This window comes from Protopterus annectens, chromosome 12.part0 (genome assembly GCF_019279795.1).
Source record: "Protopterus annectens isolate FY-2018-M chromosome 12.part0, PAN1.0, whole genome shotgun sequence".
NCBI classification, from domain to species: Eukaryota; Metazoa; Chordata; order Ceratodontiformes; family Protopteridae; genus Protopterus; species Protopterus annectens.
In genome coordinates, this window is record NC_056746.1 from 187,965,019 (window position 1) to 187,986,309 (window position 21,291).

Below are 21,291 nucleotides of genomic sequence, written 5' to 3' on the forward strand. Positions count from 1 at the left end.
TACCTGAGCCTCCGGTATTGAGTCGTCCAGTATCCGCTCTTCGGCCACAGATCAGAAAGTGGCCAGCCTCTTTAAATGACAATTCAGTTGGAGGTCTTTTCACCCAAGAAGAACCATTTTGGTAACTTCTCCTGCGCAGTATTCGACCACCGGTAGACTCTGATCTGCAGCTGTCCGAGGGAATTCCGGCTAAGAAGGACCAAACTGTTAAATAAAATTAAGAATTCAATACACTGGAGGTTCAGGTTAAAAAGTTTACTAGTGTACACCAGGAGGCAAAAAACGTACAAGTACAGAATTTTGTCTAACATGAAACAGGAAGTGTACAGATTTTATACTCTTTACATTCAAGTTGTGCCCACCTTACTGACGTGGTATGTCACAGGGCATCTACATCACTTTAGCTTACAGTCCTCTATTCATAAAAACTGCTGATGCTGTATATTTAAAAAAGTTTTCCTCTGGTAACAATACGGCCTTGCTATCCACCTGGTCAGACATAATGTCTTTCTGTAAAGTTACTTCTTCAAGGTTTCACATCAGTTCGAATACAGTAGCAGATTCAGTCTTTTAATACACATCTTTGTTCACTGTTACACTTTCCCACCAGCTGCATGCTATCTTAGTAACACATATACAAGGCCAAATCATCCCAGCAGGAAAGAGCAGAAGATTTCATTATTTCACACATTTAATTTCCTGACCCAGCAGATAATCATTTGTGAAAAGCATAAACATTAAAACTTGCTAAGCAAGCAACTGCCAGGGTCGGAGGTCAGTTTGCTACAAGCCACACTGCAGTTTCAAAACTACTTGCATTTACACATGAATTTATCCTTTCTGTTATATGATTAATAGAATAAAATGCATTACGTACTACTTTGTTTTTAAACTAGTATTTCACATATATTCAAATACATATTTTTCTAACAAGAAGACTATGGAAAATTGATATGGAGTGTGGGAAAGAATGTTAGGAGGAGAGGGAGTAGAAGAAGACGAGAGCAAAGTTTGCATGACCCCAAGGAAAGGTATTAAATGTAAGGAATTTGGTTAGAAATGCATGCACAAATATTCCTGAACTCTGACTAGGCTCAATAAAATGTTTCCAGAAGGAGATTGGAGGTATTGGAAATGTAAACAATGTGAAATGGGAAACTAGAAACATATATATTTTTTTGGAGATGCAGTAAATTGGAGCTAGAGAAAATGTTAGCATATGGCAACTGAGGAAAGTATACTTTTGTAAAACTTGGGTAGGACAGTTTAAAGCTCACGTATGCATAAAAGCACTGGTACCGCCGTTACTGATACAGCAAAGAAGACAGTCACAAAAAATATAAAACAGACCAGGAACTTACAGTTAAAGAAGTGACAGGATTAACAATGCAAAGGAAAATAAAGTGTTAATGGATGATAGAGGCAGATTACACAGGAACAAGTGGAGGAAGTGGGAAAAAGTGATAGGACACTAAAGAAATAAAAGGGAATAAAGCAAAACAAATGATTGGAAAAAGAGGCAAGACAGTGGGAGACCTACACGTTTAAATAAAAAGAATTAGCACAGATGAGGATCACAAATATCAGGTTAACAAATGGTGGAAATGCAGGATAAGAGGAATGTTATGTAAAGAATTTAAAGTAGAAGTTTTTTATTGCACTGTAACGTAAATAGTTGTAACCCCTTGTGATGATGTGAGGTAGTGCCAACTATGCCAGAGAGAGTAGGGCAGTGTGTGTGTAACATATATGCCAGCAAGGCTAGCCAGAGTTTTGATAAAATAATTTTTATGTTATTTGTATATCAAACTGATTTGTACAGATGCTTGTGTTAAAAATCCATCAACAGTGAGTCCCACTGGACAGAAAAGAAATATACATTTATATCAGACTGTACTGTTGTAACTGAGGAAATGTATATATACTAACAGGATGCTAGACGGGAAGGGGTTAAGCAGAGCTCAGCTTACCTTAAGAAAAATGGCCAGAAATTAAATGACTGGTGTAGGCCATAAAGATTTTATCTCACAGGCCGGAATGCAGCCAGGAACGCAATACCTGAGAAAGGCATGGGCTGCTGTTGTCCTTAGTGGTGAACTAATTGCTACCCTGGGTTGCCAGAGAATGGCGGGTTAATCTCTCCAGGAAGGATGAAAGTATTAGAATTGTTTAACAGTTTCCAGATGCCTTAGCAAAGCTCTAGGTGTGTATTGTGACACACCTGTGCTAGATCCTGGTTCAGCTTCTAGTCAGGGGGGTAGTGTGGGAACCTCAGAATCAGGTGACCAGATGTGATGTCATTCTGTACCCAGCACTGAAGTTATATTAGATAATAGTGAGAGATGTCATAGTGACACTCAGCAGTCTGTTATTGAAACTGACACACGACACTCATCCACTTCATATGGCCTTGCTTTTGTAAGTAACTTAACTAGGGAACAGTAATTCTTCAGTTAGTTAGAAAATATAGTGAGATTAGTCAAATACTGTTTTTTGTATCTGTCTGAATCTTTCCATCTGTGTTTTTTATATTTCCTGTGAATTGAAACTCTGGTGTTTATTGTAAATAGATATTCAGTATTTTCATGTTTCTATTTTATTATTTATTATTACAAATATCTATATTTTTTATTGTGGCTGGTCTTGTAGAAAATAGTTTAACATTTGAGAGTAATTGCATTTATTTGGTGACACTTTGGGCTACATGCACCTGGAAGTTTTGCCAGTTGGTTAATACTACCATTTGTACAAGTACTAATTTTACTGAGAGTAATTAGGTACCCTGATAAGAGCCTTAAAGTAGCTGACTGGTGGCAGTGAATCTACCTTATAGTCTGGGTAGAGGTGGTATAGCAGGTAAATGTGTGCCAGCCTTGTGTGTGTGTGTGTGTGTGTGTGTGTGTGTGTGTGTGTGTGTGTGTGTGTGTGTGTGTGTGTGTGTGTGTGTGTGTGTGTGAAAATCAAATCTCAGAGTGTGTGTGCCATCTACTTGGAACAGAGACACAGAGCACTGACATCTGCAGAGAGAATGGCGAAGTCTTATTTGGGGCCTGAAGAGGAAAACCCAGCCGCAGGATTAGAGTGTTCTCCCTGTGTGCTCTTAAGGGAAATTGTGCTTGGTGCAGGGAGCTGCATCTACAAATCCGGTGTGTATCCATTTTTGTTCTAAGTGAACATTCCTCACCAGTGTCAGTGATAAGGATTGAGGCTCCTTGATTACTGGCCCAGAGGAGGGACGTCACCCCCCCAATATCGGGTTGGTACTGCTGTATAATTTGAAACCTGGTTAAAAATGGGGCACATAAGTCACAAGAAACCCCTGCCAGGGATGTAAGTGGTGCACCATGCATGAGGATTGCACAAGACTGTACTTGGGTTGGCACAATAAAAGAGCTGTTGCTGGAATAAAAAAAATAGTGAAATAGAGGCTGCTGTCATCACATCCATCTTAATTTTATCGAATCCTTTTTGTGACACTGTTGCCTGTACTAGTGATTTAACTGTTCTACCAAGTTTGCAGTGATCCAGCAATGGTAGTAGTACAGAGAACTATGACTTAAATTTAAAAAAAAAATCTGTAGAGTAGAAAAGACTCTGTAAAAGACCCTTGTGGAACTACTTGTCACATAAGCAGGGTTCATTAGAATAAATGGCTTCACACTCAGTCTTGTGTTAGGTTTCTTAACTATTGTTTGACTTGCTAAACAATGTACCCGTTTGTATTTAACTTGTGGTTTATCAACAATGGGATTATATGGTATAATGCAAAAGCTTTTTCTTTTTTGCCATAGCTGTCCTTCAGTAGCTAGTGTGTTTGCAAGGTTATGCAAAATTTACACATAGAATTAGAATGAGACCCTAAATGTTGATGTTTCGTGTTTTTTTTTTTTTAGTTGATGTTCCTTTTCAGGAGTATGTTGAGCAACTCATGAAACCACAGTGTCCAGAAGCTTTGGGAAGTGGTGAGTAGTAGTTAAGTAGCCTATGGTTGGACAAATGTGCTTGCAGATGTTGTGACTATGTGCTCGTCAAACACTGGCTGTCTTTTTCTTCTGATACTCTCTCTCTCTCTCTGACTATTGTTGCCTTGAGTAATGTTTTTTCTTTCTCTATTTTACTTGCATTGGGTATCAAGCTCTGCCATCTGCAATGGAGCTTTTTTACAGAAGGAATCACATACCTATAGAATTCTGAAGGGATATGAAGGGGGGTCATCAAACAACAGAGTTTGTACCGTATCATTAAGAGTTTGGGAGTTGACCCATTTAGGTAGATATTTCAATTATTGTTTTCGTGCAGGATGCATATGTTAAGAGCCCTGACTCAGGGCTCCAACACCCAAAGACCCACTACCCAGATACTAACCCATCCCATATCTGGGGAATTAAGATATGATGTTATGTCCTGGGTATTATTGGCTAGGCTTTTAAACGCTCTTGTGCCATTAGCCTAGCCTTTGAACCTCTGTATTTTCTTGTAGTGATGACAGTGTCAGCATGCCTGTTATATAGTTCCATGTTTCCTTATACTTAAAAATTTGTAGCGAGTGTAGTATCCCTAGCCCATGTTACAAATCCCTGTTGCACCATTTACATCTGCAGTTCTCGTGTAGACCAGGGGAGCTACTTTTGGGTGTGCTATTATTTCCTGCTGCAGCTCAACTTTCTAGTAATGGAGTTCATTTCCTGATTGACAAAATTTCATGTCAAAATTCCCACGTGTCGAGGGCTACTCATCTGAGGAGAAGATTGTATGCTGTAAGTATACAGGCTGGAGTGGAACTGTTGGCAGGTAGTAAAGGAGGGTTAACACTAAGCGCAGTGTAAGTTGCCTACTGTGTTTCCATGATTTTACTAATGATAATGTTTTATAATACTTTAAAGGGGTAACGTTCTTAGCCTGTAAAGATGTGTTAGGTGTATTGCTAATGACCCTGTTTATTAGGCCCTTTTCATCTCTTACAGTGCTGGCTAGTCCTCTGGGGAGTTCGGAGAAACAGTCTGGAAGTAACGGGGAAAAACTCTTATTGCACCTGTAGTAGTGAAGTAAAACTCAATTACTTTAGTGCTGTTTCCAGTGATTGGAAAGGCATCTGACTAAGGAAGTAGAGGTTGAAAAGACTGAATTTTACATTGTTGTGGGGTAAAGAAATCTGACTAAAATGAAGATGTCTCTACTGTCTTTCTTGTAAAATAGAGTTGTGTTCATGTCTTATAAATTCCTGTGATTAGTAGCTACACTTATAGTCCTAGTTTAGTAAAATGTAGGTGAAATATTCTCAGGAAATACCACTTATTTGCTTAAAAATTAAGAAGGGTCTTCAGTAACTTGGGTATGGTTTTCGTCATTGTGAGGGAAATTCATGGATGCTTTGTAACATTCACTCACAGCAGAAACATGTTATCATCTCAGCAAGAGGCAAGTGTGTAATATAAACCACTAATGATAACTCAGACCAATAAAATAAAATCACTTTATTCATAAAATCACCTGGTTGTTAGCGTTGCCTTCCTTTTGCAGAGACTACAACATACTCTGATTTGAGATGTCAACTTGGCTGTCAGAGTTGTTATTATTGGCGTATTTTTCAGCAACTTTACTACTTGGAAAGTTTTTTGAGATTTTATTCTTTTTATTAAGCCAGACATACAGTATCATTGAAGGTATACTTTTGTTTTTTTGTGACATCTCTGCTTTCTCACACTACCAGTGAATGAAGAAAAAGAGGCTGCATCAACAGTGAGAGCTCCCCTGATCCTTTTTTACATCCTCATTAAATATATGTTTTAAAGGTGACATGAATATACATGCAGTAACAGAAATGAAAGCAAACCATAATAACATCCATTATTTTCATACAGAATACGTGTTTTTTTTAAACAATTTTAATTTACTCCAGTTTTACATAAATTGCTAAATTCTGGTTTTCCCTTAAATTTTACTCCTCCTGAACATCATTCTGCATGTACTGTCCTCACAAATTATATTTATTTGTATGTAATTTGCCAATAGAGTGCACTTCCATTTTTATTTTTTTATCCTTTACAGTATTCAGTTCTTCAGTTGTGGTTGGTTTAGATTTTGACTTCCATTTTCTAGTAATTGCTTTTTTGACAGCCAATAGCATTAACCTTGGTAAAGCCTTACTGTTTCTAGGCAATTCAAATCCTGTATATCGTAGCTCAAAAGAATCTTTCCCAGCAGTTATCACTAATTTGTATGTGAGTATCTCAGATAACCAGGTTTTTATTATATGGTATTTTGTCCGGGTCCTGCAAAATCCATTTAACCATACCTTTCAAGTCTGTCTTGGATTTTTCCTGATATTTCTGCCATGACTAATTTATGATTGTAGTCTTGTCAGTAACACCAGACATTATAGCTTCATACTTCTTGTTGTTCAGAAAGAGCATGTTGATACACAACACTTGTTTTTCTGGTAACTTTTTAAGTAAATTGGAGTAATATTTAAACTCTTGTTCCTGACTTTGGGCATTTATTCCCCCTGTCCTGTACCTCATTATTTTTTGGGCTTTGTTCTGAACCTTCACCAAACAAAACATATTGCTAAAACTATTTGATTACTTTCAGCATATTTATATAAAAAGCCATGATAATTCTTTGCTACAGATGAAAACTTATTATTCTGTCTCCAAATGGCACCAATCTTTTCAACTGTCCAAAATTTTGCAGAATGTCTCTGATATTGTCTTATATTTTTTCCTGACCCTTACAACATTTTTGATTTTTTGGTAAATTGCTAAAGATTACGTCAGTCAGTAATGCCAGACATTACTGTCAACTTTGTTTTGTTCAGAAATGCAGGTTGATGAAAAAACTGCTACTTTATGAGCTTTTTAAGTGAATTAGAGAGTAAGATGTAAAAACTGCGGTGGTGGTGCTGCGGTAGCGTTGTCGCCTCACAGTAAGATGCTGTCCGGTTCGATTCTCAGCTAGAGCGTCTTCTGCGTGGAGACATGCGTGAATGGGCGTACCTTCGTGGAAGGTTGTGCGGCAGGCCTGGCAAGTCGGTACGTAAAAATCAACTGCCAATCATTAGCGGACCGGAGTTCCGCTGTGGCGACCCCTAACCGGGAAAAGCCAAAAGACATGAGAGTAAGATGTAAAAATTGTCCTTGATTTTAGCTCTTTGTCCAGAATTCCTGATCAAAGAAGTTGAAGGTATACATCTCACCTCAGCATTCAAGTCCAATGTGATTTGGATGGTCAGGTCAATTAGAACTCCTCCCCCTGGGGCATCTGCAGCACCGTGGGCACATTTTGTTATACCAGGGTTGCCTTATTTATTTGATTGCCTGTTTCATTGCTTTAAAAATAAATACATTTGAAAAGCAAGCCTTGGGGGCCGCCTAGTTGGCCTATGGATAAGACCAGTCCTGCTGCCAAGTACAAATCACATTTAAACTTCCTGTGATGGTATTTAGAGATGTACATGACCAGGGCTCCCTCCTGTTTAAGGGAGTTTTTTGGTATCCTACCATCTTTCTGGTACTTTCCATTTAGCTTCCATGGGTCTGCTGCAAGTTCACAGTTGCAGACTGAAGTCATCTGGTTTAAGGTTCTTCTCTTGCTGAGTCTTAGACCTCTAGGACTTGCAGTCTTCACACCTTTAGCTGTGCTCATCCAAGCATGACTTTAGGAAGTGCCTTAAGATGCGTCTGTTTCAGTGAGCAATTTTGATGCAGCACTGAATTCATTTAGTGGTGGATTCTTGCTTAGCACTGCTTTGACTGTGTTAAGAAACTCTGCGGTAGCCTTGGCATCAAGATCAACTCATTAACGACTATCAGTTAATGAGATGTCACTTTCCTGTCTAAGTCTAATAGCAGGCTGGACAATAATTTCCTGGAACTCAAACTCAGGAAAAATTTTAAATGTGATGGAAATTCTTTTCATCAGTGAAAGTAAAGCAGCTTTTTGTCTTGCTTTTTTCAGTTAAAACCATTTTCTGACATTTAAACTGCTTAACTGTAGCAATGAATAACACACAGTACCACAACTATGTTGCGCTTTAACAAAAACATACCCCCGGATTCAGTAACGTTCTATTTCTGCACAGAAATGACCATGTACCTTCAGCATGGCAGCGTGCCATGCATAGGTATGAAGGCCCGCTGCTGTGCCCTACTGAGTACACTAGTATGTGTATGAGTGCAGGGGTGTGTGTCTGAGAGCAAAGCTCTCACAATACACACGCCCCCTGCATGGAAATATTCATCAATTAATAGTGTGTGGCCGCGGACACTACTGTTAGTGTCAGTGGACACAAAAAACGCAAAATGTAAGTAAAGTAAGCACATAGCACACATTCCCCATAACCAACAGCAATATTTAAAGTCCGTCCCAATTTGTTCCCCCATCATTAACTGCCCACCCAGATTGTGTGCAAGTGGAAGCTAATGCAAAGCCCATGTCATGTCACAACATACACACAGCCCCCACAGATAAAGAAGCAGAAATCAATGTCCATACCCCTAATAAAATAATGAAAACACATATTTTAACTCTCCCTCTGCGATAAAGTTTAAAGTGTAGCAAAAAAAAAAATAAACAGCCCTTGCAGGTCTTGAACCCAGGATCCCATAAACATGATGTTTACCTAACATGTCATGCAGTCTAGTTATGTAAATTAATGGAAAATAAAATGCCAGTCCCAAGTCTCAAACCCAGGACACCATACACCGTAGTCAAAGCACGTAACCAATGAGCCATTTGAAATGTAGAATAGCATGCTATTGTACCTACCATATCATGCAGTCTGGTCATTTAAATTAATGGAAAAAATTGTCAGTCCCAATTCTAGGACCCTGTACACCATAGTCAAAGCATGTAATCACAAAGCCACCTGAGACGTAGAATATCATGATATTTAACCTACCATATCATGCAGTCTGGTCATTTAAATTAATGGAAAAAAAATCGTCAGTCCCAAGTCTAGGACCCCGGACTCCAAAATCAAAGCACCTAACCAGTAAGCCAGTTGAGGCATAGAATAGCATGATGTTTTACCTACCATATCATGCAGTCTAGTCATTTAAATTAATGGGAAAAATGTCAGTCCAAAGTCTCAAACCCAGGACCCCATACACCATAGTCAAAGCCCTTAACTACTAAGCCATTTCAGACATAGAATAATATGATGTTTTACCTACCATATCATGCAGTCTCTGGTCATTTAACATCAATGGAAATAAAACTGTCATCCCCAAGCCTTTAACCCAGGCCCCTGTACGTCACAGTCAGAGCCCCATACCAGTACACCATCTAAGCTGTACAAGTCACTCTTGTTCTTCCAAAGTTGTCATACAATATAGGTATACCACCACCATGAGAAAGCTCTGTCGAATCAGTCATGTGTTGCATACAGACATATATATGTATATATATATATATATATATATATATATATATATGTAAACGTACATAGCTAAAATACATATACACACACACACACACACATATATATATATATATATATATATATATATATATATATAGGTTCATGTTAAATGAACGAAATGCCACTTCAACGACAGTCATAAGAACGAGACCAATTTACCGAAAGCTCACATGAATGACAAACTACTTCCTTGAATGTCAACTGAATGACCATACAGTCTGTACCCAAAGCACAAGCAGGAACATCCGGTGAACTGCCACCAAAACTGACTATAAACGGTGATAGTAAAGCATACACTTTGCAATCTGTACTACTCAAACAAAGCAATGGACGAGTTCCACATGAATGGTCCTGGTGTCAAAGGCAATATCTATCATACCGTACAGTCCCAATGCAGCAAATAAATGCTCGTAATTGAAGGCTTTCTCTAGCACTGTGAGAGAAGCCGGCAGAGTAAAAGGTACTGGGGATGCAAATACAAAATAACAGGAAATTGTAGAGGTAGAGCCGTAACAACTGTAGTTGCCAATGGTGAACGGCTGGAAATGTCAGTCCAGCATAATCATGCAGGTGAACCTGGGGAAGTACAAAAGTATAATGTCAGCAGTGATGTGAAGGATAGAGCTAGACTTAGTAGGGATAATCCCTGTCTCGTGATGGATGATGCCCTAGCTTCCACTTCCCTGGTAACCATTCATAAAGTACCAGGTAGGAAAGCTTTGCTGCAACAAGTGATCTGTGTATGCCGTAAAGTGTTCCTAGCAGAAAGAGACGAAAGTCTAACTTTAAAAACTATAGATTTTCAGAAGTTCCCTCAGAAAAGCAGAATATTCACTAGCAAAACCCTCTCTGATGTCAGTACTGGCACTACAGTTGTTGTTTTTAGTACCATCAACAATCTATATGACCTCAGCAGAGCCACAATCTGGCTAATGGATGGGACATTCTTTTCCAAGGGTGTGTGCTGCAGGCAACTTTACAACATTCACAGTCAACTTTGGGAGTTATAGTAAGGCTTTTCCACTTGTATATTGCCTAATGTCGAAAAATCATTGAAGGCATATAATTACATGTGGCATGCTGCTTTCCATCTGATGTCTGACAAGAGGTTCGAACCATCTGTGAAGCATGTGCTGTCTGATTTTGAAATCGCTGCCATGAAGAGTATCAGGCTAAATGTCAATGGGGCTGTTTCTAAAGGCTGTCTTTTCCATTTCGGCCAAAACATATGGCGTAAGGTACAGCAACTAGGATTGTGTTCACTATACAATAGTGATATGTTCTTTCAACTACATGTTAAAAGCCTGATAGCACTAGCATTTCTTAATGGAAGGGATGTAATAGCGACATTTCAGCAATTGAGATGTGTTTCCACCACAGGGGACAGAGTTGCTTTGTTATTTCTCTGAGTGGCACATTTATGGGAAACTGAGAAAGTTCAATACCAGTACCACCTTTATGATGCGGTTCCCACCGTTATTTCCAGTGTCATTCTGGAATATTTCCGAGTTGAATCAGCTATTCCTACCTAGGACGCAGAATAGCGTGGAAGCCTGGCATAGGCAGTTAAAGTGCTTGCTTAGTGGCAGAGGAACTGATCTAGCTGTGTTATTAAATGTTTTCATGAGAGAAGAGAAGAGAGTTGATGAGTTTAGGACTCTAATGGCAACTGGTATTCCCTCGTCCCCGAAATGGTGGCGGTTACTAAAGAGACATGCACAGTTTAGGACAATATTAGACAACCAAGAGTCTTACAGTCATGTTGAGTTTCTTACAGCCATAGCCAAATTATTAAAACTGTGAATGTAGAGCCAGTTACAATCAGATCTGGGTCATGTATATAACATGAGTAGTTATTGTTTACCACGTTGATGGTTTGTGTGTTTACACTCCGTTAATGTACCTCTGGAAATGTGTTTCAATGCTTCCTCTGCTGTTTTATCACCGCTATGCATACAGCACATTATCTGCTGGGGATTGCACTATAATGGCATCGGCTACACACTCAATAGTTGTACTTGTTACTCAGGTGTCGTTGGGGTATGTGTTGGTGATATCGGAATCTACGAATTGGGTGTCGGTGATGTCTGCTTTCGGTGTTGTACGTTGTCGGTGAAGTGTCTCGATCATTTGAGTGTCGTTGAAGTGGCGTTTCATTCATTTAACATGAACCCATATATATATATATATATATATATATATATATATATATATATATATACATACATACATACATATATACATCTATAATACTTGCCTCATCGTATATATATATATATATATATATATATATATATATAAATATATATAAATATATATATATATATATATATATTTCTTTCTTTCTCTCATATATATATGTGTGTGTGTGTGTGTGTGTGTGTGTATATATATATATATATATATATATATATATATATGTATATATATAAGTACATATATATGTACAGATATATTAAATAATACATATGTGTACTCCCAAAACATGCAGTGCATAACCCAGAAACATAACTATCAATGTCTGACTGAAAGAAACATTTGCAAAATGTCTGTATAAAGGGAGATAAATGAGGCACATATGGGGACATACGTAGAAAATAGCTGTCAGTACCAAACAGTTGTACAGCAAAAGGGTGCATATTAGCAGAACTGTTTGAAGGATATGTGGCTGGGAAATAACATGTCACGTCTTTAGTTGCTGACATAAATCCTAGGATCACAACAGTGATTTAGCAGACAAATACAAATAAACTGTGGAACTGAACCAAAGTATGGACCATACACCTGGACATGCGGCAAACAGCGTGGCAGTGGAGAGGTATGCTCAGAGCTCTGTAGTGCAATGAATCTGGAACAAGCCAGACAAAGTGGGTGGACAAAGGCATGACAATACAGAGATATCCAAATAATGTGAGTAGATAAGCTGAGAAAGTTGTACAAATATTGTTACTGCTAACATATTTTGAGACAAATATCACAAGTCTGGACTCATGTCCTCTGTATAATGTAGTGACCCCAATCCTCACATCATCCCACTGATGTGTCAGGAATACACAACAGTTATGGGGACCACATGTAAGGTATTGCCCAGAAAGGGTACCATTCCCCACTCAGGAATCATAGAAACACGCACTAAGCTAGGCCCCCAACCCCTATATCACTAGTTGGGATGCAAACTGGCTCACAGATAGAACCCACAGTGTGAAAGTAGCTGACTCCAAGTCAGACTGGTGACCAGTCATGAGTGGAGTCCCACAGGTTTTGGTCTTGGGTCCTCTCCTGTTTGGTATCTACTACTCTAACATCCAGGCCAACATGAAGGGACTGTGACTGACAAAGTTTGCAGACGATTGCAGGTTTGGAGTTATAATTTACTCCCCAAGTGATGTTGACATCCTATAGAAAGGCCTCAATGAGACCAACGACTGGTGTCAGAACCATGGCCTTAAGCTCAATGCCAAATAATGTGCTGTCATTCCCCTTGGTAAAAACACATTTCCCTTAATTTACCACATTGATGGTAGTCCACTGAACACAGAAGGTTCCACCTCCGGAGACGGCCATGGTATGGGTAATGGCAATTCTCACAGGTCCGAAACGGATGAACTACGACAGCTCACGGGTCAACTGACTCTTTTAATCAATTTATTAACTCCTCTAAGCCAAGGTATTAACAGCCTAGTTTTGGAGCAACGGGAGGTTCTTAAGGCTGTTACTAATTATTCGGCAGCTCCCCCTGCGGGCAACAGTTCTAATGGTGCAATCCACGTAAACCTCTCGGAAGTTACTGAATCTTCCGTTGGGACTGATTTTCGACGTACCCCTACAGCTCTACGTGAAAACATTCAAACTGTAACAGAAAATCCTTCGGATGCCCAGGGCAGGATTATTTCACCATCAACGTTCCAGGACTGGTTTAAATCCAAACCTAAATTTTGTTTTAGTCAGGAGGGAACTCGGGTTGCGGAGAATACTCGCACATTCAAGGAGTCTCTACGCTCCCTCGAGAACGCTTTATACAGGTACAAAACCCTGGAACTGGATAATATGTATTTAAAAGAATGTCTTAACAAAAGTGTAGTCCCTAAGGGTCTGCGGGTATATAAATACCCCAACTAGGTTGAACCTGGCAGTGACTTTCATATGGACTTAATTAAAGCTTTTGACCAGTGTGGTTTAGAAGTTGTTAAGGCTATTATTAAGAATGTTAAAGAAATTGAATGTTTACAAGCTGACATTTTTAAGTATAACAAAAGTGTAACCACTGATTTATTGTTTAATTGTGAAGCTGAAAAGCTTAAATATTATGACATCAGAAAGAAAGTTGATCAGCACTGTAACACTATTTTAAACCGTAAATATAAGAAACTTAATAGGGACATTAAAGAGTACCAGGATGGTAGACAGTACCCTAATCCACCATTTTTTAGGCGTAATACCTATGTTAATCACGCTGGGTACAATTCCTTTAGGGGTGAAACTGAGCCATTTATTCAGGAGGGACCTGACACGGAAGTTTTTGTTGACAATCAACCACCCATGGAGGGGAATGAGGCAGATTTTTTACCCCGGAGGTCAGAACGGATTCGCCAACAGGGGTATCCATCGGTGGGGGTTCACCCACCACCTGCGTTGTCTCCTCGGGGGCAAAACGGGATGGAGAAAGAACAGGAATGGTAGTTAACAACAACATTACAGTAACTAAAATAGGAGATTTTTTTATGTATTCTAAGGATCACTATAGATATTATATACATATAATACAGTGACTTTCAGGTTACTGATCATTGTTTTGATTTATTCATGAAAGGGTTTAAATTTGTCCCCACTAGATGTAGCAGTGTAGCACATACAATTCTCGACCTGAAATTGTTTATACGTAAATTAAATTTGGAAAATTTGTTTGGGGAGAGTTCAGGGGCTGCTAGTTTACATATAAGAAAGTCCAGTACATTCAACCCCCCAATACACCCCCAACTTAAGAATTTGGAAACTAGGATGGAGCAGCAACTTAGAAAGGAACTTAACAAGGCAAAATATGTAGCCAACTTAAGCCCAGAAGAGAATTCCTTATTGCAAGATTTGAGTCACAATTTTTCCATCCGAGTTATGGAACCGGATAAGGGTGGGGGTACTGTTCTAATGGACCAGAATTTGTATGAGGCTAAAATGTATAATCTTTTGCATGATTATTCCAAATATACCTCGGCCTCTATCAATGAGATTAACTTATCATATAAAAAGATTGATCTGGCCATCAAAGACTTGCTAGACCAGGAAGTCATTGAGATGGACATTTTTTCATATCTTGAGAATATGCACCCTAGAGTACCCACATTGTTTGGTGTGCCCAAGATTCATAAAAATTTATCAGATCCACCACTGAGACCTATTGTGGCAGCACAAGGGTCCAAAATACATAACATTTCTAAATTTTTGGATTGGAAACTCAAACAACTATGGGGCAAGCATGACTATATTCTCAAGGATTCATGGGCTTTTCTTCGTGGGGTGACCCAAGATCTTTTCAACACTGAAGTTACATTTCTTACCATAGATGTGGTAGATCTTTTTTCAGTTATTCCCACTTACATTGGTTTATCCTGGATGGAAGAAGCTTTATGGGCATGTCCAGGTGTTACAGGTAATGATGTACACATGATTACTGAACTTTTAGGATTGGTGTTGCACAACAACTTTCTCTTTTTTTCCGGAGAATATTTCCAACAGATATCCGGTGTTTCTATGGGAGCCAATTGTGCTCCCATATATGCGGATATAATATTATCCATTTGGGAGAAGAAATTCATTTTTAACAGCAAATTTACTATTTATTGGAATCATTATTGTAGGTTTTTAGACGACATTTGTATTTTTTGGGTTGGCCCTGTCCATTGTATAGAAGATTTCATCACCTACATCAATGGCTCAACTACATTTTTAAAGTTCACCCATCAAATATCCTACAACAGTGTTAATTATTTGGACGTGACTCTTACGAAAGATGGAGATGGGGTTAAGTCCTGTATATACAGGAAGCCCACATTCTCTAACGGTTACGTTCATTATCAAAGTTCACACCCCAGATTTCAAAAAAGGGGTATCCTGAAAGGACAATATGTTAGAATTTCTCGTATGACTTCAGATGATTTAAAATTTGGGTATGAATGTGATAAAATAACTTCCTTATTTTTGGACAGGGGGTACCCTATTGAAATGATCCAATCTGTAAGGAAGGAAGTGGAGGCAGCCAGAACTAGTAGATTTGGGCCTATATTAGGGAAGGTTTTTAGTGAAGCCCACAGTCAAACTCATGAAGATGTTGGGGGTGTTTTTTCTGGTAACCTTGCATTTATTACTGATTATAGTGCTAATGCTGGACACATTAGGAGCATTATAGAAAAAGAATGGCAACAATTTCAAGATTTAACCGACCTGAATAATCTTAGGGGCAAAGGTCTGAAAACAGTTTTCAGGAGAGGTTTTAATATCAAGAGGGTTTTAGAACATAACGACCACAATATGAGAACTTATAGACAGAGGAAAGGGACTTACAAATGTGGTCACTGCACTTCATGCAAATATATTATTCACAGTGATCATGTGTATTTGGAGAGTAGGAACAGAGTTATAAAAGCCTTGGAATATTCCAATTGTCTCTCTACAGGAGTTGTATATCTGTCAGTCTGCCAGTCCTGTCAGGCCTTTTATATCGGCAAAACCGAAAGACAGTTAAAGCGCCGTATATATGAACATCAATACGAAATGGGCAGATGTAATCCCAAGAATGCATTGTACAGACATTCACTAACATGCGAGGGGGCTAGATTCTTGTTTTTTGTAATGGAAACTGTTCCTAAGGATATTCGGGGTGGCCCCTGGGAGGCCAGATTGGCCCATAGAGAGACCTTTTGGAAAATTTTTTTAGAATCAAACAAATTTCCGGGTCTAAATGACTCTATTTCCATAGTACCCTATCTTAAACTCAAGTCAGGTAGAATATAGTAACACTATGACACACACAATACATATATTATCATTTATACATTTTTAAATGATTAAACATATTCATTTTGTTTTTTACATATACTAGGTTATACTACACTATTTAATTTATATAACACTATAAACAATAGAATACCTTTTTAGTTGATTTGCTAGTTTATGTAATAAACGTTTTAACTAATAATATACTTTTGTGACAACATATTATCTGTTATTTATTATATTTGGTACAAATGTATAACATTATTATTCTTATTTAAGGTATATTTACTATGTATAAGTGGTAGTATGTGGCTTTAAATATGTAATTAGGAGTTTTAAGGTATGATTGATTGATCATTTTATTGTTGCAATTAATGGTAAATTTTCTGTGTATTTAAAGCTGTGGATGATTCATGTATTTGTCTGATGAAGTCGTTTTATCGATGAAAACGTGTTTGTGCAACTATTGTGGCGTTAGTGTATCTTCGTGGAGTCATTAAACTTGTTGTATCTGATACTTCATTGTGAGCTGACATTTGTACGGTGGTGGCTTCTGGTCTGGTTTGCTGTCTTGGGATTTTTTGAACACAGAAGGTATTATAACAGATCCGGGAACACAGGTTAACAGCAACCTCTCAGTTGACCACCACATTGCCACTGTGGTCAGAAAGTACTGTGTGGCACATCTCGTTACTAAGAGTTTTGCATCCAGGAAGTAAGAGGTCATTGTCTCCCTCTACTCTCCCCTCATTAGGCCAATCATTGAGTATAATGCCCCATTTGACATGTACCACACTAAACACCTGCAACAACTTGAGAGGCCGCAAAAGTACCTAACAAAGAGGATCCTACCCGTAAACACTTGTCCCATATGGGCAGACTCAAACAAATCCAACTAGTTTCATTCTCATATTGCCTACTTAGAGGCGATTGCAGCTTGACTTACAAAGCCATGTGTGACCCAGCTCTGTTAGAAATCCTACATCTAAAGAAATGCCAATCCCTCCGCACCACATGCTCCAAAGACCTCAACCTCATTACCACAATCAACAGAACATGCAGTATGGACAGCTTCATAACCCAGAGACTGCCCATGCTATGGAATGCACTTCCCATACATGTCAAGCAGAGAATCTCACTGGCCCTCTCTGAGACATCTGGATGAGTGGATTGGAAATAGGAAATTCACCCTGGGGATCACTCAACTGGCTGTACTCGATAGGGGCAGTAGGAACTAAGGTTGGGTGGCATGATGCCAGGTAATCCTATGGGCTAGGCTTGTAAAGGCTTCAAGTCCATTAGTCTAGTACACACCTATGCCTCTCTCTCTACATATACATATATATGTGTATGTATCTGTGTGTGTGTGTGTGTGTGTGTGTGTGTATATATATATATATATATATATATATATATATATATATAAATATAAATGATGGGAGATATATAAATACACACACACACACACACACATACATATATATATATATATATATATATATATATATATATATATATATATATACACACACACACACACACACACAGATACATACACATATATATATATATATATAATACCGCCCCAGCCCCCATGAAGGAAACCACTGTAAAGAACGTCTCAAAAGCCAACATCATGCTACGTAAGACAGAAGTGGCTAACTTCATGACACCCATGCAGATGGTAAATAGCAGTACGACTGCTGAATATCACACATAGAACCAAGATGCTCTCCTCCAAAGAAAGGAAGCCAATCTGGTGGTCCCTTGCCTTTAAGGAACTGTACAACAGAAGGATGAAACTGTTGAAATACTAGAGTAAACCCCCATGATTGTAAGAACTCCCTCATCAGCCTCAGTAAAAGCTGAGATCCTTCATAAAATCCACCAAAGCTGAATCCAAAAACAAGATTAGAACTGATTCTAAAGACATTCACAAAGCATTCTATAGCTGGATCTCAATGGCAACACTCAGAGCTGCCCTGAGCTCCAGCACAATGGCAGTAAATATACGGAACCAACTGATATTGCCAACATCCTGGCAGATAGGTCAGTGCTAACTTTACCCCGCTCTCACCCACTAAAGGGCCCATCTCAATGCTGGACGAATGTAAAGCCCCTCTAATTTTGGCCGCACAGATAAAAAAAAAACACATCCTCCAAAGCCAAGAATCCAGCATCCATGGGACCTGACAACATCCCAGACTATGTTCAGCAGAAACCACGGAACTAACTGGCACCCCACCTAAGTATCATGTTCAATCATAGCCTCACTTCAGGCTTTGTGCCTATTGAATGGCATACAGTGATGGTTTTCCACACCACAAGGAGGGAGCCGCCACAGATGCTGGGAACCACTGCCCCATCAGCCTGAGAAGCCTGATCTGCAAGACCATGGAGTGTATCAACATGGAAGTAATAAACAATGACAAAGGTAACCTCCAAACTGTTGACCCCACCCAGTTCAGGTTTGTGAAAGATACATCATGTCTCCTAAACCTGACTGGCTTCTTTGAAGCAGTCACCAGAGCCAAGGACAAGGCCAAGGTGGTCCACACAGCCTACCTAGACCTTGCCAAGGCCTTCAACAGCATCCCTCACTCTGGAATTACAGATAAACTCACTAAACTAGGCATGCATACCAATGTCACAAGATGGGTTGCCACCTAGCTTACAGACAGAATCCACACTGTGAAAGTAGCAGACTCCAAATCCGACTCCACACCAGTGACAAGTGGAGTACAACACGGTTCAGTCCTAGATCCTCTCCTGTGTGGCAACTACTACTCTGAAGTTCAGGCTAACACAGAGGTCTATGGATAATAACGTTCAGAGATGACTGCAAACTGGGAGCCATTACTGAATCCTGTAAAGATATGGACATACTATGAAATGGCCTCACTGACAGAGATGCCTGGTGTCAAAGCCATGACCTCAAATTTAACACCAGGAAATGCATTGCCATCCCCTTTTGGTAAACCTCTGTGCCCATGAACTACCACATAGCTGCTAGTACACGTAACACTGAAAGTGTGATAAGAGACCTAGGTACACAGGTGGATAGTAGTCTTTTCTCATCCAGAACAAACAAGAGCATTGTTCCCTCTACTCATCCCACATTAGACCAATTATACAGTACAGTGGCCTGTTTGGTATGTACCTCACAGGACATCTGCAACAACTGGAAAGTCCACAGAAGTACCTCACAAAGAGGATCACCATCCTCAAACAAATGCCCTATGCAAACTGTCTCAAAGTACACCAGCTTTAATACATTGCATATCGCCTACTTAGAGATGATCTTTGCCTAAAGTACACAGCCATGTCAAATTCCAGAGCTGTTGGACATGCTACATGTAAAGAAATACCAGTCCCTCCAAAACACATGTTCCAGTGAGCTAAACGTTGTCACCACAATAGTCAGAACATGCTGGAGGGATAGATTACTCTCTATAATATGTCCCATACTGTGGAACAAACTACCCATGTATGTGACACAGAGCTCCTCATTAGCCCTCTTTAAGATAAATAGTAATGTTTTGATGGTCAATAGGAAACCCATCCTGTGATTCACCTCTGTGCGTCTGCTCTAGACGGGCTCTGGACATTATTTGTCTTGTGTGGCGAAAACCAGGGAATCCTGTTGGCTAGGCTTATATATCTACCTATGAACCTATGCACACACACATATATTTATATATATATATATATATATATATATATATATATATATATATATATATATATTATATATATATATACACACACACACATATACACATATATATATATATATTTATATATGTAGTCATATAACATGCAGTGCAGACATACCTCAGAATCATACATATCAACCTCTTAGTGCAAGACTAATGAACAAAGGTTGTACAAAGGGTGGGAAATGGGCCACATATATGGACAGAATCAGAATATTGCTGTCATAACTGAACAGTTGTACAGCAACATAGACTGTATCAGCAGAATTGTTGGAATGATATGGGGATGGGAAATGACATGTATGTCAGTCTTCACTGACATAAATCCTTACATCATAACAGTGTTACCCGGAGAAATGCAAAGAAACTGTGGAACAGTAGCAAGGTAAGGGCCAAACATCTGGACAGTCTTCAAACAACCTGGCAGTGGAGAGGTATACTCACAACCCTGTAGTGCAATGAATCTGGAACAAGCCAGACAAAATGGGGGACAAAGGCATGACAATAGAGACATATCCAAATGATGTGTGTAGATAAGCTGAGAAGGTTGTTGTAGTAACACTGTTCCTGCGAACATATATTGGCAGAAATATCACCATAGTGCATTTTAGAGTTAATGTCCAGAAGCCAAATGAAAGCACCACCTTAACAGATACAAGCATACATAATCTGAGGGTTATGCTACTGTGCTGTGGAGATGCTATACATTACTATTGAAGGCCCTGTGGTTGTCTCCACTATCTGCTGCAATCATGTTGTCATAGGTACCTTTACAGGTGTTGAGGAGAGATCACAACCTTTGAGGCTGATAAGGGATTATTCCCAGACTTGGGACATCACCTTATTCTGCATGAAGTTCCTCCTTCTGTTGTAGGGTTTCTTTATGGCAGGGGACCACCAGATTGGCTTCTTTATTTCTGAGGAGAGCATCTTGGTTGTATTGCCTATGGCGAGATCTATGCATTTGTGTGTGTGTTCGTACAGTGCATTGGTGTAAGATTTTGTGGTCATGCAACTAGTCTCCATCTGAATGGGTGCCATGCAACTAGGCACCTCTGTTTGTATGTGCCCAAAGTTAACTTTGGAGAAGATTTCATGGTGGTTGCCTTTGTGGGGGGTAGGAGAGATGTGGAATTCCAATGTGGTTAGTTTGTGTTAGTAAATAAC

General features: G+C 39.1%; 1 protein-coding gene across 6 annotated transcripts in view; it reads left to right on the forward strand.

Moving 5' to 3' along the window:
- Nucleotides 1-21,291, forward strand: part of JMJD8 (jumonji domain containing 8) — a 446,128-nt gene that overhangs the window by 258,260 nt on the left and 166,577 nt on the right. For 5 of the 6 annotated variants that reach the window (XM_044089224.1, XM_044089223.1, XM_044089221.1 and 2 more), the window contains one exon: nt 3,894-3,962. The exons of the other annotated variant lie outside the window; for it this stretch is intronic. In XM_044089224.1, the coding sequence (XP_043945159.1) occupies nt 3,894-3,962 (69 nt within the window). The remainder of the gene's footprint in view (nt 1-3,893; nt 3,963-21,291) is intronic. 6 annotated transcript variants of the gene reach the window in all.